Source organism: Callionymus lyra, chromosome 15 (genome assembly GCF_982586985.1).
Source record: "Callionymus lyra chromosome 15, fCalLyr1.hap1.1, whole genome shotgun sequence".
Lineage (NCBI taxonomy): Eukaryota > Metazoa > Chordata > Actinopteri > Syngnathiformes > Callionymidae > Callionymus > Callionymus lyra.
In genome coordinates this window covers 23,197,601-23,220,977 of record NC_141832.1, presented here as the reverse complement: position 1 = coordinate 23,220,977, position 23,377 = coordinate 23,197,601, and the positions used below count along the sequence as shown (strand labels likewise).

The 23,377-nt window shown below is 40.9% G+C and overlaps 1 protein-coding gene across 1 annotated transcript; it reads left to right on the top strand.

Annotated features, from left to right (window-relative positions):
* Window positions 1-369: 369 nt before the first annotated feature.
* Window positions 370-21,278, top strand: cacng3b (calcium channel, voltage-dependent, gamma subunit 3b). The gene is made up of 5 exons (XM_087809126.1): window positions 370-780; window positions 858-1,363; window positions 13,541-13,624; window positions 16,115-16,255; window positions 17,737-21,278. The coding sequence occupies exons 2-5, from the start codon at window positions 1,147-1,149 to the stop codon at window positions 18,243-18,245; spliced, it is 951 nt and encodes a 316-aa protein (XP_087665252.1). The 5' UTR covers window positions 370-780; window positions 858-1,146; the 3' UTR covers window positions 18,246-21,278.
* The last annotated feature ends 2,099 nt before the right edge of the window (window positions 21,279-23,377 follow it).

The following is a 23,377-nucleotide window of genomic DNA, read 5'->3' as shown; positions in this document are numbered from 1 at the left end:
TCTCCCGGGCGCGATTCTTCATGCATCACTTGCCAAACTCTCTCCCTCTCTCCTCCCCCATCCCTGTGTTCCTCCAGCTCATCACTGCTGTGCTCGTCACTGCTGCTCGAATCCAGGACCACGGACAGCGACAGTGCGTTCAGCACCTCGGACAGGGGCGTATAGCGCGGGAAACACGACCCTCTTTGAGCCCAAACTAGTTTCTTGAAACTAGTGAAGAGAGCAAAGCGATCATTGACATTTTCACGACTTATTTGACCGAGCGAAGCAGCAGCACTAGTTTACTGACGACAGTGAAGCAGCCGCCGTACTTATACTGGCGGCGATGCGGCGGTAGGCGGGACATGGCTCAATGCGAACGGCTGATTGGCTACGAATAGCGGCTGTCAAGCAGGCGACCAATCACAGAGGAGCAGCGCGGCCTCGGGCGGAGTTGGAGGAGACGCGCGGTTAGTTTGTGTTGGTTGGAGCGAGAGGAGGAGGAGGAGGAAAGACTTGAAGGAGGAGGACAAGGAGGAGGCGACAGCTGTCATTTTTTTCATCTATACCATCGGGCACGTTTCTCGGGAGCGAACCTCGTTCGGCGGGCGGTATCTGAGCCGAACGAGCAGACTCCGTGTGGGACACGCGCCTCACTGCAGATGTTCGCACGCGGCCGGGAGGACAGATGTGGACATGTCTGTGAGAGAACAGCTGGCGCGGGAAAACACACGACGCTTCCTCGGCTCCGCGGACTGGGAATTGAACCCTCGACTCCCGTTTCCATCGGCCGGAGCACTGGTGAGTCTTTGGACGGTTGTCGCCAAAAAAAAGAAGAAGAAAATGGTTAACAAAGAAATGGATGTGTTGTGTTTCAGAGATGGAGACTGTAGCCAGGTGAAGGGACATGTCGCTCCTCTGTCTGCTGTGAGTCCAACAGAGAACAAGTGGTCGGAGTGCAAGTGGCTCCTGGATGCCAGTGACGCGCCTCCTCCCACCTCCTCCGAACTCCCCAGTAACTCCATCGTTCACGGCGGTGTGTGTCTCACGAGCGGCGGGCTCCAAATCTCGCGGGATAGAGAGGAAATAAAAGGCGAGAAAGCAGAGGAGACAGGGAAGGGCTGACTCAAATAAAAAAAATTAAAAAAAAAAACAGGAGCCGCCTATATGAAGATGCTGATGTGTGACCGCGGCGTCCAGATGTTGGTGACGACGGTGGGCGCCTTCGCCGCCTTCAGCCTCATGACCATCGCCGTGGGCACCGACTACTGGCTGTACTCGCGGGGGGTCTGTCGCGTGAAGAGCAGCGGCGACAACGACACGAGCCGCAAGAACGAGGAGGTGATGACGCACTCCGGCCTCTGGCGAACCTGCTGTCTGGAAGGTACGTGATCTGTCGGGGTGAGGGACTGGCTCCGTGTCTGTGTGTGTGCGTGTGCGTGCGTGTGTCCGGATCTCACCGTGCACAGCGTCTCCGCACGTGCTGTGGTCCATCACAGGTTCACATGTCATGAAGGACTGCATCAGCACATCTGTCCATGTAGTCCTGCCCGGTTCTGTTGCTGGGGTTCTAGCCAGCACGAGCGGCTCTACTCCAGGTCTCGGACAAATGACACAGCTCCTGCTCTCTCTCAGGCTTATTTTGGGGGTGGTGGGGGCGCCTTTTAGTAACTATGGAATTTGCTCGCTAGGCTAGTGGATAACTGAGGTTATTCTGAGGTCAAATGCAGAAGCCATTGTGGTCACTTCAAAGAAGTTAAGGCTATGAAGACAAACAAAATCGTCCATGTTGTGCTAAACACTGACCAATCTCCACTCTGCGTTGTGAGTTGAGCAAAAGCATTGGTGTGCTAATGTCTACAATTGATACAAACAGGCTCATAAAATGGTTAAAATACAAAATCATACTTCTAACATAGTTCCATATTTCGCCCCCCCCCCCTATTCCTGTGACTGCAGCTCTGTAACATTTCAGAGGCATCTTAACACGAGCTAGCTAGTGGGCGTTTGCTGCTTTCAAAGTTCAACATGTTCATCCCCAGGCGGCAAAGCAAGAGGTTTATCTGAGCGGCAAATGCTTCAGGGTCAGTCTTTTGCTGCTCTGTTCACTCGCTGGGGGAGAAAACAGACGATGCAGACGAGTGTCGTGAGAAATATCAGCGAGGTTGTCCTCGCCATGAAAATGACCAGCGTGTCCATATAACGCTCTTTGTCTTCATATCATTGTATCTGGATGGTGTCAATGCAATACAATTTGTATGTGGAGAGGTCCAGAGGGTATTTGGTGATGTTGACTGCCCTCTTTCTAAATCTGGCCACGTAAGCGCTCTGGATGGAGAGCAAATGAACCTCTGTGTTCCCCCTGGTCTGTTACAGTCTGTTCTGGTCTCATTTTGTTGACAACAAAAACCTCTGTCCTGGGGGTGCAGGGAACAGATTGAACTTTTAACTTTTTTCCTGCTCTGCACCTCATGTATGTTGGCGACCATGGAAGACTTCTACCCTGGTTTGTTGGCGAAAACACACACACCGTTGGTCAGATATTATATATATCTGATGAGGGCAGAAAATATAAAATTAGTTCTTTGGCATATAAATAACACACATGCATTTTCTTTAAAATTCATGTGATGAAGTAAATTATAATAATTAGCAGGTTGATAAAATGTCACATGCTGAAACTAAACTCAAAAAAAGGAATATACATAAGGACACCACAGGTGTATGAAGGAAATAAATTGAAAGGTTAAATGTTTTATAAATTATAAATGAAACATATGAAAACATATTTTGTTATTAATGAGATTTGTTTGTAAGTAAGATATCATATTCAAATGATTGTATATTATTTTAGGCTATATGAGAGGCTATATATCAGAGTTTTCAACCAACATAAGAGAAATTATGAGTCCCAACAGAAAAATGATTAGTTGAGACTACTTATCCATTTTAACAGAAGTCTTCTATATTATTCTCATTTAGAGGTTTACAGATTCATTGTTGACAAGCTATTGAAATTGTGGGTCATTGTAAATTAATATCAAGCTTGATGTTGAGACCATTTCAAAATGTAAATCTTTTGTTGGCCACATAAAATAAGTTGGTGAGTAGGTTTTGGCCCCAGAGTTTAACACATTTCTAGATACAATTCCAGGACAACAGAGCTGGGATCAGTTTTGTGTTGATTCGACGAAAAGGAATGCCTGATTTTCATCAAACGTGCCACAGTAGAGGCACAAATAGAGACACAAGCTCAGACAGCTGGCACTGATTTCACACCGGCTGCTGTGCCACTAACAAGTTCCTGGATCCGTTCTGTGGCTGTTTGGTGTTTCTGGCTTTGAAGCCATCTTGTTAGGAAGTGAAAACCACCTGGTTCCTGCGAGGGATGAGGACACACTTATTGTGGAATCATCTAAATTATTATTTTGTTCTAACTCTTTAAACGATGAACTATTACATTTTGAAGTTAAACTTTTATTTCATTGTTTTCTTGTTTTTGTCCAACATACACCCAAAGATTTCACGTCTTACATAACAATGTAAAAAAAGGATTCTAGGACCATTTCAGACCTTCACATTATGTAAGACACAAATGACCTGCAAAGAATATTTGACCACCTCAGGCATACTCCAAATCCCTATTAATATAATCCCTTTATTGCGACCCTGTTGTCTGTTTTTTTTAGAGCAGATTCATTCTTTACCCCCCTGTTATGGACAAGATGCATTTATTTAAGACATATGTGTATTTGAAAACATGCAAAATGTTTCAATTTGATCATTGAAATTAAGAGTGTCATTGGAGATTTATACATTTATATTTTAATCTTTAAAAAAACAGAAATATGCTACAGTGTTAAAGGGGGGGGCAAATGTAATTTCAGTTGCTTCAGGTATGAGAATACAATTGGTTTCACCTTATATTACAGAACAAAAGAACAGTTTATGTCATGTGTCATGGGTTGGTTAAGTTAAGTGAAGTAATACTCATCTCATATAAACCACCACTGCTGTTCTAGTAATTTTATCTGCTGTATGTTATGTCACAGAAAGGAAAGGGCATTTTTTTCATACAAATAAAAATATACTTTATTATTTTTTTTAACAAAAAATAGTGCAGTAACGAGAGCATAACTATAACAGCGGCATTGATGATTAATCAATAATCATTTTGAATGAATAAAAAGTGCAGAGTTCACTTCACTTCTGATATGTTTAAATACAATTTGAGATTTTGGACACGCAAAGGTATTATCAGTTTGTCTGTGTCTAAATGTGAAATGGTGTCGGTTACTGAATATTTGGCATGGGTTGTCGTCTTTGCTTTGACTTTGATCCGTGTGATAAACTTCCCACCTGATGGGAAAGTGAACTTTTTAATCAGCGCTAGATTGATTCTGCATTTCCTCAACCTGAAGTGAGAGGCAGCCAGTCATGACCATCTCATTCTGGGGGGCATCACAAGCTATTACGGGGGCCAGATGGCGCAGGTACGAAGATTTACAGAACACGTTCTCTAATTCATACTTGCACACAGGCCCATGGACGTAAATGGATGAATAAATAGAATATTCCCGAGCCTTCAAATAAGCACAGTCGTGGGATCAGAACAACAGTTAACACACTGTCACTACAAACCCACACACACACAACATGCAAATGGACTCGCTCATCCACAAACACTGCAGTGAATGAAAGTTTCCCCTCTCTGAGTCGCAGCATGTCACAGTTTTATAATTCATTAAAGCTTCATAAAGTGACAGTAAATGTCTCGGCTGATGTGCACATGGCCAGTACATCAGAGGAACTCCTGCGCTGGTGTTCTTCAATGTATAGAGCAGTCATGCATATGAGCCACGTACATTTTATAGTGGCCCACTTTAAGCACATGTGCCGACATGTTGTTCTTCTTTTAGTCAAATGGTAGTCTTGTATCTGGATGTTCCTCTGCGAATGACAGATTTAAAACTTTATTGTAGTTGAAACAGCCGTGGGAGTTAAAAATACATCACCTTCTCTCTCAGGCACGTGGGCCCGACTGGGTTGAACTGAATTTGGTAATAAGGCATCATATTAAAGTTGTATATATATATATATATATATATATATATATATATATATATATTCTCAAATTTCTTCTGACTTATGGTGCACAACATTCCTGGTATATGATGCAGTTCCTTAGTGGCAATGACATCATGACAGGTCATACTTTGACCTGTAGCCTAATGAGGTCAGTAATAAATGTATCAAGTCAACATTTCTTCATTTATTTTTAAACATAAGTAATTTAAGTTGTTTTGGAACAGCTGTCTGCAACCCACAGCCTCACAATCACATGTGCTGCCCTTCATACGGCTCCAATACTGTAGGATGTTGAATATAAAAAACAAAAACTCATGTGTCTATTTGATCTGTATTTTTCCTTCTTTTTTAAGGAGAAATAAATATGATTAGCCAACTGTCATTTAAATGACATTTAAAATAATTGTTTTCGGATCTAAAATTCCACCTGTTCCACCTCCACTGCACTCTCTCCTTCACCAAATGATATTCATATAATCTTCACGTATGTAAAGTACGTTTTTCTTGGCTTGCATAGATTCAAACTCCTATTAGTGACCATCAAGCAACTTGTAGCTTAGAATCCATGTGTAAAATGTGTAGAGATTTCCTTGGGTCCACCTGCTCCCCGGTCATATTTCTGCTTTAAATATTGAACCCGCTCTGACTTAATCTGACTTTGTATCAAACATTCATGGAGGTAGAGAAGGAAAACCTGTGCGCTGTCGCGGTGCATGAATGAGTGGCTGTGCATGAATGAAGCTGCTGCACTGGGACGTGGGCGGTGGACGACAGACAGTGATGGATGAGCTGAGCTCGGCCTCTGTTTCAGGTGAATCTCTTGGGAGTGTTTGACCACAACGGAGATCTAAATGATCCCCTGGTAATAGAGAGAATTGAGGGGAGGAGAGTGAGGGCTCTGATGGATCACGCACTTTCCCGGACAGGATGAAGGAGGAAGGCTGGTGCTTTAGGGAAATTGGGCATTATTAAAAATGGATTGTGTTGACTGTATCCGGGATATAAATCATCACTGAAGGGGCTGCAGGGTTGAACATGGCTTAAGAAAACGACAAATAATTTTCTTCAAAGTATCGTGTGTTTTATAGGACCAACTTTAATTGTACGTGTTTGATCAACCCCTGCAAAGAACCAGGTGTTCAACTCTAGCACAAAACATCCCACTGCTTGTGTGGAGGTTTAGTCCAACTCTTCTTCAGGAAGTTCAGGGTCCTTCAGCACATTATCTAGTCGTCCGCTCACTTCTATCAAGTGGTGTTAAGATGACAAATGGTGACAAAATTAGGCCATCTACTCCTTCATGCTATTGAATTAAAAACGTGTCGTGTGTAACCAGTACTTGAGGCTGCAGAGAGTCACTGGTTCTGGTTTCATTTGGACTGGAATATGTTTTTTGTGGTACACGTGATCAAAAATATATTTTGTTTGGCTTAAAAAATGTCTTTACAGTCTTAAAAATAAAATAAAATAAAATATCTGCCCCACATTAGCCAGCATAGAAACTATATACCTGCAGAGGCAGGAATGTCATCGAAAGGCTGAATTTTTCTTTCGAATAAAATAAAAAAAATACAGTGTATGTTCCTACAATATTCTGTATGTTTACAAACATTTGACTCACAGTAAAACATGTTTACAGTAGTAATCCGAGTAATAAGCCAACATTACTACTTTAAATGAACAGTTATAATATTGTATATAAAAAAACAAAAATAGTTTTGACACTAATTGTAATAAACCCATTTGTTCATCATTCACATTTGATATCTATCTCTGCCCACGTGGATGTAGCTTCTGCACTGGATGGATAGCTTGATTCAGTAGGACCTGCTTGAGCTGTTGGTTCCTCAGTTAAAATTCTGATGATACGATGAACGGAGTCATCGTTGGGGTGAATACCAGGAGAGGTTAGTTGTGAGATGAATACATCTTTCAAAGAAGGAGGCGGAGATTTATCTGCTTTGATTGAGCCTCAGGAGGAATGACAGAAAGAGATGAATGAAAAACAGGTGACCACACCTGGCAGGGAAGATGAGGATCAATTTGGCAGAAGAAGAGATGTAATAATGAAGATTGGCTCCTTGTTTATTTTTAGTCTTCAGCGTTGGTTAAATCCTCGTTTTGATCCTTTTTTTTATTTCCACGTTCGTCAAGTCAATTCCACGTCATGTCTGGATGATTCATCATTATGTCGGTTGTCTTAAGTTAGCCAAACAGCTTACGCTGGCTCGACCAGCCCTGTGAGGTTCATGTTGTTTCATCTATAAGCAATAATTTGTTTCTTTAATCCTACTAATAAGATCTAATGTTTTAAAAATTGAACAATATAAAGGAAGGAGTGCAAATGGGGCTTTTGCTTGTTTCAGAGATTTGCATTTAAAACATCTATAGTAAGAAAAAAAGGTTGAAAACGGTTACAAAAGCAGCAATAAGCTCCCTCATATTATAATTCAGTGGACAGAGAAAAGAGTCTTCAGGTTGAAACCTCAGGGTGCTAGGATGAGTCATTTCCACAAGCCAGGAACATTTCAAGGCTAATTTGCAGCTATGACTGTGTGTCTGTGTCCTGTGACAGACCGGTGACCCACCAACATATCCAAAAATATATACTGGAATAAAGAAAAGCAAAATGATGCACTCAAGCACAGCAGCAGAAACGGCGTGTTTAAGAGCAGCAGTGGTGTTGGAATATGAACAAACCCAGGATGGAGGGAAGAAAGAGAAAAGACATGCAACCAAGCAGAACCTGTCTCATTTGCTTTCATCTGCCATCACCGTGGAAACTGGCCTCTCCCTCCTTCCCTCTCTTCCTGGCTTTGCTCCCCCTTGCCTGGAAAGAGATAATCAGGGAGCGAGCGAGGTAGAAAGGGAAGGAGGAGAAGAGAGATATGGTGGAAGGAGCCGAGTCACCCACGCCGAACTGTCAGAGGTGCTCCGAGAAAACATCCAGTCCAATTTGCTCGGCTTTTCTACCTGCGTCTCTTCCTGCCTCCTCATCTGCTCACTGTTTTAGCTGCTCAGTAACCTTTTATTTTGTCTGTGTTTCGCACAAATCAAAGGTTTACCACATCTCAATATATATTTAAGCTTGTTTAGTTTTTCATGTTTGATTATTTCCTATTAAAGCTTCATCTTCTCCATGCTTTCCATTCCTTATTTTTGTATATAATAGATGCATTATTTGAAAACCTTTGAAATGGATCAAATAATGTTCATCAAGATGTCTTCAGGATGGTTTCACATATCCAGGATATATTACTAAATGAACCCGTTAATCCCAAAGGATAAATAGTTATATGGTTATATCTAATCTTAATACAAGTCTTTAATTTCAAGCTTAATCTTCATTTATCATTTATATTATGTATATTTCACTTCAGATGGATTCTTGTCTGGTGTCACACGTGCGGTTGTGGCTTACGTTAACTAATGTGTGACGGTAATCAAATCAAAGTAAATCAAAGACAAAAAGCTGCCACTTCATGACCAGCTTGTCACACATGCTGACGCATCTGGACACATTGTTGTGTTCGCAATCTTTAACCTTGTTTGAAGGCACGGCTTTTTCGCTTTCTGCTGCTGTCGACAGGACTCAAGTCACCTGACCAGTTTCAGAATGATTCACGTTTTGTGTTACATCCCTAGACTGACCAGGATAAATATGGTTCTGTGTTGTACAGTCATGACTCAGTAGATCTGTCTTGCTGTCAAGCGTTCATTGCTCTTCATTACGCAACTTTGTTTGGCCGACCCAAAAGGATGTAGTTGCTACCATGTGACCTTAAAACTGCTATGCAGCAGTAGGTGGAAGATGGCAATTGCTATTATTTCCATCAACTGTGGTTGGTGAGAATTTAGTTTTTACTGTTACAATTGCACTACAACACATGTGTCATTTTATGTCTAATTAATAATTAAAGTAAATGTTCATGGTGAAATAGTGACCTATAAAGATGCCATAGTTTAGATTAAAAAAGGACAGAGATGATGGAACAATATAAACACAGGTAATTAAAAATTTAGCCATAAAGAATAAAATATATATATATATATATATATATATATATATATATATATATATATATATCTGACTCCTACATCCTGTTAGGTAAACAAATACATTTTGTTTTTCCTGCAACTTGACTCGCCTGCTTTTATCGCCACACTTTTATCAGTAACAAATCAAATCAGATAACAAGTAGCTCACATAGCATCAGCTGTTGCAATGCATTGTTGGCCTCGTTGTTAGCAGAACTTGCTATTATAGTTGGTTTTATTCTGTTTCGTGATGTCATGGTGTATCATAGCCTTCAGCCCCAAATCCACAATATGATGACAAACATACACACCAGCTGGAAGCCCTGTTCTGTGCCCCATAATGCTTTGCTGTGGTGATGGTTTCAGCTGGCCCTCTGGCCCTGTTGACCTTTATGAGGCAAATGTCTCATGATCGCCACTCCTGTGTGTGTGTGGCCATGTATGTATTTACATGTTAATGTGTTACTTTTTCTATTCTCCAAGTGAAACAAACACACTTCAAGATCTGTGACTAAATGATTGACATAGGAGTGACACACACTCATTTGCTGGAGACGAGAACGTCATAGGGATTTTTTTAAACGAGGCAGAAGTGTGACTAACGCTTGTTTCCATCATAAACATTCACACAGCTTAGTCTATTTTAGGAGTGTTTCACCTGTCTGTTGCTTCTGTATTCCAGGTTTTACATATTGGCTTCTCTATTAAATCCCATAAATCAGCAATTGTAAATGTGATTATCAATAACATAACTTTTGAGGAATTCTACATTTACAATAAATTAACTAAAATACAAACATATTTTAAGTCTCTGAATGCATGATACACACAGCATGTTCTTATTGCAAAATAAATTCGTAACAGGTTTAGAAAAAAGATTTACAACATGTCGGTTTGTTGGTTCAAGACTGATCTTAAGCATTAAATTATAATCTAAATAATCAGTTGGACTTTTTCCATAAAGAAATGTTTGTGGTTCGCTGGGGACTCCACCTCAAAGCTAGTGACACAGTTTCCATTCCCTCCGCATTCATTTAACTTTATTAATAGTAAGTAAGTTATTTATATTTGTATAGCGCTTTTCCAGACCAGGGTCACAAAGCACTTAAACAATCAAAACAATACTCAATAAAATATATACTTAAAAGGTCAAGATAACACAGAGACAAACACAGGAGTATCAGAAAATCAAGGAAAGGCCTGAACAAATAAAAGTGTCTTAAGATGTTTCTTGAAGGAGTCAGTAGATCATCAAACAAAGAGGGAGAGGAAGATCGTTCCAAAGCTTAGCAGCAACAGCCTGAAAAGATTTCTCTCCTCTGGTCCTGAACCGTGTGCGAGGAACCATCAGTAGATTCTGATCCACAGACCTCAGAGCCCGAGCTGGGGTGTAAGGCTGGATCAGATCAGTGATGTAAGGAGGAGCCTGACCATGAATAGATCTGAAAGTAAGAACCAGAATTTTAAAGTTGATCCTGAAAGAAACTGGAAGCCAGTGAAAAGATTTAAGGACAGGAGAAATGTGAGTTCTTCTACTAGAGCGGGTCAGAATTCTTGTTGCGGAGTTCTGAATCAACTGCAGGCGAGACAGCTCCTTCTTGTTAAGACATGAAAACAAACTGTTACAATAGTCCAGGCGAGAAGATACAAACGCATGGAATAAAAGCTCCAGATCGTGTTGTGACAACATTTTCCTAAATTTAGAGATTTTTCTCAGTTGAAGGAAACAGTTTCTGGTCAGTTTTCTGCAGTGATAGTGATACCTATCAAAGCTTGAACACTGTTGTTGTTGTGGGTCACAACTGACATACATTTTATTATTGAAGTTCATTTAGATTATACAATGTAAACTCCTTCAGGCACTGATATTCTCCTTAACCTTAAACCACCTTCAAAACTATTGTCATAACATTATGACCAGGGTAAAATGAAAGGCTATTACTGGTTGTCCTGTTATCATGGAATGCTTTATGCTAGTAGAACTTGTAGAACTATCAATCCATTTTCCCTCCATGTAAGCAGAACAGCAAAGTCAAACACCAACAGAGACATATCAAGGAAACTAATGAGCATCATCTATGATCTCGTTTGCTTTTGTCTAAATAAACGTACCTTTATTATCTGTTGACTCAGCTGCTCTGTGTCCTCCGAGCTTTGATTCGCAAACACATTAAAGACCTTTTAGACCGTTTACTTAAATGATAAATCCTCAAGCTAATCATCAGAAGAAATGAAAACCACTCTTTGTGTTTTTCCAAAGTACAACTGCGGCCACAGAGAGAGAAATTGAAGCAGCCATTTATCTCACTGTTCCTTCCTCAGTGTTCACGAGTGTGTATTGGGGCTTTATTTCTGGGCGTGATGTTGTTTGGTGCTCCATCTATCAGCACGGCTCGATACAAAGCTGTCCTTTTAAAAGGCGGGAGGTGTAATAAGTTTCCAGACCGACCGGTGATGTTTTACACCTTGAAGCTTCGTAGCTAAACACTCTAGATCGCCCCCGCTGCTGCTGCCCCACTTGAACTCAAAGCTCAAATCATAATGATTTTGTTTTTATTGCAGCCGAGAGACACACATTTTACATCCCAATTTGGGAAATCTTGTCAACCTTTTGAAAAATGTGTTCATTAAATTATTATTGTAGGCCACTTTTAAAAGCCATTACAATTTTCTCAATTGCCTGTTGCCTCAAACATCGGGTGTACCAACCCTATATTAGACCTGTATCTGTCTTACTGACCATCACAAAAAGGCCTAGTCGCCCAATATCTATTGAATCTGGACTGTTTAAGGAGAACCAAATAAAATTGATCTTCAGATCACTAGATAAGAGTGTTTTTGCTTAGTCAGTGATATATAAATGGGTAAAAAAAAAGAAGAAGATTGATTTGTGTCAAATGTGGTAATTATTCCTTTAAAATCCTGGAATCAAAGAGTGGAAACATGACTCAATCAGAGCCGGGCCTGCATGTTCTGGATGAATCACTCATCACAAGTGGAGCTGCTAGAAAGAAACTCTTCATATGCAAAATAAGTCATTAAGCCAAGTCTTTCATTTGTTCATGTTCAGCCTCCATCCTCCCTGCTCTTTCTCTCACTGGTGCCCAACCTCTTTCACAACTCCCTCCATCCTCCTTCATCTCACCCCCGTTCCCGATCCCCCCTGGTGTTGACCATGTGTGAATGGGATGGAATGATGTGTGGGGAAGATTTCTCGACACACACGCAGATTTAAATGTGTGTGTGTGTGTGGACGCTCTCGCACAAAGAGGGATGAGTCACTCTCTGGCTGACACTCATGAGGGACCGCATCCTAGTCGATACACACAGACCCACACATTCCCACTCACTTGGACGCACACACACGCACTTGCTTGAAAACACACATGCTCACACACACACACAGTGAGTGAGTGACATAAACAAGCTGAATGCAGAGGGCTTTTACTTACATGCATGATTGATGGTGTTTGTACATCACTTTAATGAGCTTGGTTGTTGTGTCCGTTCTCTTCATGTCTGTTTCAAGTGTGTATTTTCAGGGTAATCATTTCATTTTCTTTAAGAGGCTGCTTCGACACAAGATTCAGTGTGATAGGATAATAAAAATCTCCATTACATGTCGTAGCTGGACTGGAAATGTACGGCTCGCTCTTCTGACAAATGTGTTCCTTTGCTCGACACAATCCTTCTCACCTCGTTGACATGTGAACACTATTTTATTCATAGACTACCAATACTATATCTGTATTCTCTTCTCTGTCCTTCTATTTGTTCTCTTCACTTCATCTCTCACTCTTGTTTTGTCTCTAGTATCCCACTGTTCTCTTTCATCTCAATTGTCCAGTTTCTGGTCTCATCAACTAGTCTGCCTATTTTTACCACTTTATTCACATGTACTTCATCCATTCATTACATTATTTATACTTATCATCACACGTCACTCATAAAAGTTTGTGATCTATCACGTAAAGCTCTTCCTTTTTCTCTATACTTGTCAATCACACGCTGTCTCATGTTCATTGATGGGTGTTTCACTGTCCATCATCTAACAGGAAGTCGGAAAAAACTGTCTCTGTCTTGAACGTTAATTTTAGCATAAAGCATCTCTCTGATATGTGTCACAATAACTGAATGTCATCAACATCTTTCATCTTTATTGTTTCATTGAAATCCCCATCACACCTATAATTACATTAACTCCATTTTCTTCTCAATATTTACTTATTATATACATCATCATGTTTGTCTTTCCTTTTCTTTCTCCAACATAATCTGCCTTTAATACCAATGTAACTTCTGTCATGCTGGAGTCAACCAATGTATCATAAATCATCTTCATATCTTAACGTTTACTCTTAATCGTATCGTCTGAGAATACCATGGTTTTCCTTAACCAGTTTGAATTAACGTTATCTAATTCCTTTATCCACAGGAACGTTCCGAGGAGTGTGTAAGAAGATTGATCACTTCCCAGAGGATGCTGACTACGAAGCAGACGCTGCTGAATATCTCCTCCGTAAGTTCAGTGATGGAGATGCATGTGTCACGCCTGTAGAGCCTCGCACATGAATGCACACATGCACATTATTTATTCACAGCGATCCTCCACTTGTACTCCGCGTTTTAGGTCAGAGAATCCCTCTACAAAGAGCTCCGCACAACTTACACACATTTGACCTATTTTGGATTTCAAGCGCATCTTGAGTTTTCCAGCACTTCTACTCGCTTTAATTGACTTCTCATTAAACTAACGTTTAACAAACACTTTCAGGATTATTGCTGATCATCGCTTTGTCTAATCTTTCATCCAAGCATGATAGCGTTTTTTTGGAAGATTAGATAAGAATATGTGGGTCAAACTCAAGGCCACAATGCCAGATCCGTCTCACCAAATAATTTCTTGGCATTCTACCGCTACTACACGGATTTAACAAGAGCGGCATTGGCGTATAATGTACGACGTAGAACAATGTCTGGGCGAGGGGCAGCAGCAGGTGGCTGGACTAGTCTTTGTTTGGTTCGTGTTTTAACCACCGAGTCTTAGGACTGTTGAATGATGGCACCCACATCATCCTGATGGTCAAACCTGAAACATGCACATGGGCCATCAACAATCAATTCCTCTTGTAATAACATTTCTCTAAACATCCCATAAAGAACAGCAAAAATGAGAACTGCGTTTTGTGGACTTTTATTTGTTGTTATTTTTATCCAACGAGTTCAATGATGTCTAAAATGAATCAGATTTTTTCTTTGGTATCAACATGTTGGATGTTTAAACAGCAATACAGAAGGTTGTGTATGTTTCTGGCTCGGCCCACTGTCATTATGTGGATTTGTTTACAAAACATCAGAGAATATCTTTTGGGTAAGTTTTCTCCCCATGTACGCTGCAATTGTCGTCTCTGACTTGAGTCATGTCTGTTGAAAAAACAGAGTTCCAGAATTCTACTAAAACAGGATGAGTGATGTATTTAATGATTCTATACTTGTTAGATTTGAATAATTATTTGGATGAATTCATTTCTTTAATCCAAACTTGTGAAAAATTATCTCTGAAAATTGTCCAACATAAAAAATGGCTCCAAAACTCACATCCAAATCTCATGATCAAATGAAAAAGAAGAAAAAAACATTAATTTGTCCCTGATTTATCAAGGGAAATTGCTTCCAAAAAGAAATCCGGGATTGAGGAGGAAGAGAAGGAAGGTTAAGAGAAGAAGCAGCTTCACTCTTCTATTGTAATTGCTGAGTAAAGATGGATGGTGCTGAAAAACATGAGCAGCATCAAAGAAAAAAGGAGGAAAAATGTATTCAGCCTTTTTTGCTGCTCCACTGAACACTGAGCGACATTCCCAGAGGCAGCCAATGCCACTGCAGGACACTGAACCGGACAGCCAATTGAGAGGCCGGACCTAGTGACCGGTATTCCACACTGCCCTGGGGTTTGGACTGAAGTGGGAGTGGCTTAAATGACCACCACATGTTGCCATTGGCCCTCGCACACGTCAGTTCTTGTTTAGCTTGACAACATTTTAGCCTGTGAATCAGCAGTTTAACACAACATCACAGTTCATTTGCAATCTGTCGTGATCACATCCAGAACACATATGGGCCCTCCACAAATATTTCGCTCCTTCTGCCGTCTTGTTATTTAGCCTGCATATGTGTCAGAGCCGCTCTCCATCTGTCTTGGTTCTTGTCCATGTTTTCTCTCTCGCCCTCTGAACACTCTAACATGATCTGACTCCAGACTCAGTCGACCGCCTTGCTGCATGCTGGCCTTGGTTTCTGAGTCTGCGCTCGCACTGCATTGATTTATCTCCGGCCCACTCTACACAATTGGATTTTAATTGGACCAATCGCAATGACATTACGGCTGTGGTGGTTTTGAAATGGAAAAGAGATTAGTTTGTGATCATCATTTTTTTTCTGTCACTCGTCCTCAACAGGCACATTTATTTATTTACATTTAATACTTTATAACTCGCTCACCCCTCAAAGATGTGACGCACAAGTGTAATGATGTGACCTGTAGCGTTCACTGCTGGCTTTTCCACTTCTGGCAAGTTTATTGCACTGAAGGCATGTGTGCAAGCATTAGGTGCAAAATATGGCACATCATCTCATTATATGTTGACCATGATTTAAACCCAAAAACCTGGTTTGATAAATGAGGTAAATAATAATTTCATGTGTTATTCATCACAACAATTTCCAGGTCTAGGATCTAGAAACTTTCAAGGACTTAAAAAAGGACTAGATTTCAATGCAGATCTGCTTACTCTGATATTGAAATACAAGTTCTTCCTTTGTCTGCTTTGAAACCTGACTCCAATGCTGCGGAAACATCACTAGTATAGGAACACTTGAGCTGGATTCTGAAAAATGTCTTAAAAAACTAAGGCGTTTCCATTATTGCAATATTAAGATTTTGGTCATTTCCAAGGGTAATGATTTTGACTCTCATGTAAGAATAAAATGTCCCTCTTTGTCTCTTCTTCAGGTGCTGTCCGTGCCTCCAGTATTTTCCCTATCATGAGTGTGGGGCTGCTGTTTTTGGGGGGACTGTGTGTTGCTGCCAGCGAGTTTTACCGAAGTCGGCACAACGTCATCCTCAGCGCAGGGATATTCTTCGTCTCTGCAGGTCCGTCTAAACGTTATTAACCAAGCTCTGGCTTCATTAGAATGACACGCCTGCACCATTGAAACAAATATTACTATTTTTTCCAATTAAGAAAATTTGTGAGAATTCATTTTGGTGACTCTGAATCCTGAATGTTTCCACATGAACACAGGGTTGTTGTATTTGTAAGAAAACGACCAGAGGGCCAGCAAAGATGCAATATTAAACAGCTGTAATGCGCATCTCCATGACAACACCACCGAACACAATACAGCAGCCATCTTAGCTGCAGTAGCATCCAAATGACTTAAAGTACCATGACCCGAGGAGCTAAGCTGCCTCCTTCTAATCTGCTCTCCAGGATTTTTAGTGTAAAGTCAAACACAAGAATGCAAATCTGTGTGTGTGAGTGTTTTCCCTCAGCCACTGTTTATGTGCTCAATTATTTGTTGAGGGAGATTGTGAGCACACGAATGAGACAGTCTGAGGGACTGGAGTGTGTACAGTGGACGCTGATGAATCAATTGTGAGAATGTCATGATGCACTGAGGGGGTCTGAGAGTACCAACGCACTCGCGAACTTAAAGGGGCTGTAATTGCTGTTCCGTGGAACATGAGGGTCCTCTGGGTGTTGTTGTAAATTCCTGCAGCCAAATTGGTAATTATTTACCTCAATAGTTGAGGATTGATTCTGGTTAATTACAGCCGGAACATTGTCTCCATTCCCGGAGATTTTTAAAAGCTCTGTGTCTTTTTAAGACGCTCATTTCTAAATATGGACAGAGAAGAATTAAACTTACAGTGTTACTAATGTGGAATACAATGAAGAATCTTAGAGTCATTTAGACACACCCCTTGCCCACCAAAAAGAAACAATAAATCAATCACATACAGGATTGATCAATATTGTTTTAATGGGCTATGGAGCAAGTCTTTACAAGCACACACATACAATTTTACACATGCAAAATCGAACGTCTAACAACCTCTCACACACCAACACTTAAAAAAAACAAAATAATAATAATTAGACTCCATATAAACATTTAATTTCTCAAATACTTTGTTGGTTGTATACCAAAATATAATATTATTTCATTTAAAAGGCTATGACTAAAATATAGTTAATTAAACTTTGTTTTTTAATTATTGGAAGTAGAATATCAAACTCCTAAGACCCATTAATTTAGTAAATATTCGATTTTGAACATTTTAATTATTTAAAAATATGTTTTTACACAGTATATTGCTTTTTCAATATAGAAATTATTGAATCAAATTCTTGAAACAAATATTTAATACTAATACTAATACTAATAAAAAATTCAAATGTTCAACTTTTTTCAATTGCACAATGTGGAAAAAAAGGTATTCCTTCCATAAACTTCATGCAAACAAAAATAACACTTAACACGTGTCCAACATTATTTGTGGTTCATAGCTTCGTTTCTTCTTCGCACCTCTGACTATTTTTGGATTCTATTTTGTTCTTCCAATTCCAGGTCTCAGTAACATCATTGGAATTATTGTCTACATCTCAGCCAATTCCGGAGACCCGGGTCAAAGTGACAGCAAGAAGTCCTACTCGTACGGCTGGTCCTTCTATTTCGGGGCTCTTTCCTTCATCATGGCAGAGATGGTGGGAGTCCTCGCCGTGCACATGTTTATAGAGAAGCACCGTAAGCTACGGGCCAAGTCCCGCACAGAGCTGATCAAGAAGTCCGCCTTCAGCCGCATCCCTTCTTACCGCTACCGTTTCCGGCGTCGCTCCAGCGTGCGGTCGTCAGAGGTCCCGAGCCGCGACACATCGCCACTAGGAAAAGGCGGCTACACGGGACCCGCCGCCTCTGAGATGCCCATGTACACGCTGAACCCGCGCGAGCCGGGCAATGCCGGCACCAAACCAGGAGGGATGGGCGGGCTGCTCAACTCGGAGCGGGAGTTCCTCCAGAGCAGCACTCTGACTAAAGACTACAACAAGGACCCCAACCGCAGGACCACGCCTGTCTGAGGGAGCAGAAACCAGCCCATGAGAAACACACTGAAGGTTCAGCGGGGGACACACAGGGTCAACGGGGAGGGAGGGGCCGAGGGTGTTTGATAAACTCTGACTGTGAACTGTGAACTTTTAGCCTTTGAACTGTGAATTCTGAGCCCTGTGAAAGTTTGTGTAGCAGGAGTGTGAGCGACGGAGAAGTTGTTCCACTCAACCACCCACACGTCCACACCTTTGATTGGTTTTCACGTGGTTTTGGAGCAGCTTCTCCCAGACGGAGGAGAGGAAAGTCTTTCATAAGCGTCTTCTTTGCCTTTCAGAGGACCGATCAGAAAGGAACTGTGTAGCCACATCCACGCCACTACGTTTTCATGCTCCTTCCATGAGGCAGAAGAGTCACCGCTCCACAAATGACATCTGTTTCATATTTGCTTACACCACAACGCTTCAGTTACACAGTAGCTACAAGATCACCACACTGCTAATGATACCGCACAACAAAAGTGGTGATGAGCCCCAGGAAGAACGGGGGCTTCTCTTTTGTTTCTCCTTTCATCTCACAATCAATTGGATAATCAACTACCTGCTGACACCGGCTCGTGCTGACGTATGCGCAGGGTAATGATGCGGTAGCCTGGCGTCCATGAACCAGAAGCATTCTCATCACGTTCATCCCTGAAAACGTACCCGTGTGGATGTCGCTGCCGCTTCTCTAGGATAGCGACGTGTTTTAAAAGTAAGAGGAACTCAGGTGCCAATTGATTCAAATTCAGTTCAGAATAAATGTTCAGAGCAGTGTGGCACTTTTGTTTTGTACACATCTTGTATATAAAAGTTGAATTTATTTATCAATCACAAGCTGAACTGGACGTGAATTGAGTTCTACCTGAGTCCTCCACTTCCTGAAGTCAGGAAAACAAGAATCTAAGGGTAATCTAAGATCATTGGTGCTTCCTTTTATCCTGTTTTTAGTCTTCTTTACTTTATTTCTTAAAAGAATTATGATACTTGTGTCTGTCACTCCTCATCACCACCTCCAATGGTTTTCCATGTTGCTCTGAATCCCATTTCACCTTCACCTGCTTCTCTTCCTCCATGTCCACGAGGGGCTCGCTGTCGGTCTTGTCTTCCGTTGGTGTCGCTTCTAGCGACGTTTCAGGAGGTTGTTGATGAGTCCAGTGAGCTTTTGCAATGAGGCAGGAGCCAAAAATAAGTCGCCCACTACCTCGCACTGTATTCATATCGAACTCAGAAGAATTGTAACACTGAGGAAAGTACATATCTGTAAATACAAGTTTAATATTTGACCAAAAGTATTAAAGGCTACAATGTTGTGGTTAGTTTCTGAGCTTAAAACGTAATTATCTCATGTTAAAAAAAATACATCATGGAGCAAAGTGATAGATATATTTGAACCCTAAAAATATGAAAATATCGATTATAACCTCTACATGTAGTGATGTGCTCAGGGCTGGATTGGGTTGCTTTTTACTCACGTCATCATATCAGCATCACTTCCGATGAAATGTGTCCACCTTTGCTCAAGTCCTGCCACACTTGTTAATGACTCGTCCTACATGTAGCAGCCCGTGTGTGAAGGAAAATAAGCCAAGAAAGTATGCAGTCACCAAAAACTACCAGCACTTGACTAAAGCTTAAACGAGTCATCCAGTTCAGGAAAGTTTATTATCGGGAAATGAGAGTAGAAAATGTGGAGAGTGGATTTTATTTATCCGGAAGTAAAGTGAATTGCAACATATTGTTGAAGGACCAAGTAAGGGCTTTATTTGCAGCAAGAGAATTCATGTGACACTGTGAGTTGCCAATTGACAAGTTCAATTTCACATGATTATTTCAAGCCTTTGGCTGTGGAGCTGAGAGTTCACTGTGTTACAAAATGTGAATTTGGTTTAATTTCTAAACTTGAACTCTATAATAGTTGGACAGATTTGGACTAACATTATTAAAGGCTCTGAGCTAACATGCTAACCCCCCTAACCTTCCCACATTCAAAATATTAATGTGTTCTATCCAAAATATCAACGTGTTTTCTGACCTCCCGCTAGCTCTAAATGTTATTATAATTTTTGTTTGACTTTAGTAGTAAACATTTGTGATAATCGATCGACTCACTCAAGTGTACCGCACCTTACACAAAGTTTCATTTCAGCTCACAGGAAAAGATCGGGGAGACGTGAAACTCTATGTCTACGAGAACATGAACAGCCCTCTAGGCTTTGCTAGTGTTGATTATGATAGTGAAGCCTTTTAGAGGGCGGAGCCTGTACATCTGTCTTTTATGTTGCTGAAGATATTTTAAAGGTCAGCTCTCTGAAACAGAGCAGTTTAAACACAATAGTTTGATAATAGGTCACTATAAGTGCTGTATTGTCAACTAATTATTATAAAGGTCCCACTTATTGTTCATTTTTTAAATCCATTCTAGGGCTGAGTACAGCATAATCGTGAGTTCCCTTTTATAAAAATAAATCTTATGTACAGTAGAAATGTAGCTTTCCTCTCGGCACCACCTAATTAGAAGAAGCATTGTCTCCCCTCGACCACGACAGAAAGTTATGAAATGCTGTTGGTCAATTAGAATCAGGAAAATATGTTGTCTCTGCTCTGAGGTGTGTAGAACCGAAGGCCAGAAAACAAGACAATCACATAACATAAGGAATAGAGACTGGTCCTGAAACCTGGATCACCCTTGTCTGTTTTTACAATAAAGAAATTGAAATAAAGCTCAACATTTCAATTGTGATGTGGGCTGTAAACTGTGTGATCAAAGTAACAACCCAGAAGACGTGACTTTTGCATAATTTGGGACCTTTAATCAACCTTTAAATCATGTGGATGCTGGTACCAGAACAAGCAGAGTTCACGGAATAAATTGTCTTAAACAACTGTGAGACTTTATGAATCTTAAAGTGAAAAATGTAAAAAGAAGATATTTTCTGCACTCGCTCTTGACCGCCCACTGTTGTGTGCAAGCGAGTCACACATATGGGCCACACGGTCACAGCATAATAAAAAATGCTGTAAAAACTTAGTCGAGCTGTTTTATTCATGCCACTGCAGCCTCATCCACTGTCGTGTTTCTCATCTTGAAGGGACAAATGTGCAGGCTCAGACCTTCACCGGCGGTTCCTCACATGTAAATATTAATTTTACAACATCCATACTTGTCGTGGGCTGTGAAAGAGAAAAGGTACTTTTCTCCAAGCAAGGGCTTTTTAATTTTTAAAAGACAGGAGCACACAAGGGCTTTTTATGCTCGCGCCGCGGCGTTGTCCTTGTGAGGGTGTTATGTTGAAGACAAAAGTACATTTGCACGCAGGAACCACTGTTTTCAAACCAGCTTGTGTAGCTTACGGTATTTAACTCTCAGCAGAAGTAGCTTAAAACTGTGCTTTTGTGCTCCTTAGCTAGACCTGCAAGTGATTAGACCCGATTAATACTGCCTTAAACACGTAGGACAAATGAAGCTGTCTGAGTCATGTATTAGTATCAGGCCAAATATTACTCCAAGTGTCTCCTGCATTAAGGCCTCCAGTGTAGCCGTAGATCGTAGGTTCACCGCTTGCTCTGGTGTTGGACTCCTGTCGCCGGGGTCGGAGTCAAGAACTGCCTTCCATGAGCCATATCAGCATTGATCGATCATGCATGCCATATCCATCTTCTTCCAGCACTTTTCCACTGTGTCTGTAACACCGGTCTCAGATCGCACCCTAATCTCTGGAATCTGTCGGGAATCCAGCTGGTACGTTCTTGCCGCCTTAGAGGGGGGCGTGTAGCTCCCAACTGTGTTCACTGATGTTTACTCCACAGAGCAGAGGGTGCTTTTTGAGATGTGTCTTTCTCAGCTTCTTCTTACCGCCATACAGCTTTGATATCAACAAATAATTGTATAACTAGTAAACAAAAAAAAAAAAGATATTCTACTATGAAGGTGCCACCGTGACCAAGTCTGTCACGATTATTAATCTACGGGCGGGCGGGGGCGATCGACGGGAGGGTTGTAGTCTTTGTAATGTTCTAATATTCTAGTTTGACTTTTCTACCTTGACGTGGTCTGTGCGATTGTGTTGTTCTGATCACATCTGAAGTCTCTGGACAGGACGGCAGAGGAGTACTCTTGGACTGTGGATGTTCACCTCTCCGGCACCGGCGGCCTCTGTCCTAATGTTGGTTCATACGTTGCGTCTTTAACGGCTATACTTGTGAGGACAACTTGGCCTTTTTTTTTTAACCAGTTAGCGTCCTGCTAGACGTGAAGTGATGTTAGCTTCAAATTCTATCAGTGAAACCACATGGTTGAACATAAAGTTTCATGCTTACCTTAGTTGAGAGGATTCTCTTTTATATCTAAACACACTAAAACATGTACGTGTAAATAAAGTTAAATATTAGTCACCCCATTATTTAAAACCAGGAAAAGCACTAAGCGAGTGCATACCTCCGCCAAGGACCTCATCAACTGATTTCATTTAAACACCGTATTGGGTCGAAATTATAAAATCATGTTGTTCTCTGCAACAAATAAAACAAGATTCCTTAGGCGTGAATGTAAGGAATATTGTTTTATCTGTTCAACACCTTTTACGGTAACTGTTAATATTAAATTAGATTTTCCAAGTTGTGTTTTCCAGTTTTTGCAAACAACACTGAGAAGCCATACAAGTAAATAACGCAACCCTCAATGCTAATGCCCAAAATGCTAGACAATAATATGATTGAACTGCAGGTGTTGTCTTTATGACATGTAAATACTAATAATTAACAAAAAAAAAATTCTTACATAAGAGCAAGAATTCTAACGTCATAGCAACAATGCTATCAGCAGTGACAATAACAACAGATTGAGAAGGAAGAAAACCGTGTGTGGCCAATTTGTCCTCAACAGTAGAGATCGACTGAAACACACTCCAACACAAACACACACATCACCACATACCGGTGTGTTGTCTGGATGTGTGCGTCCCGTGAAGAAGAATCACTGTGTCATGTATGAACTAGAAAACAATCATCGTTGTGTTTTGTCGGGCAGCAAATGTTGAAGCTTCAACTGATCTGTGAAACATTAGTAGCACTCAATACATACACACACACACACACACACACTCAAGGTTGCTGTGTGAGGAGGG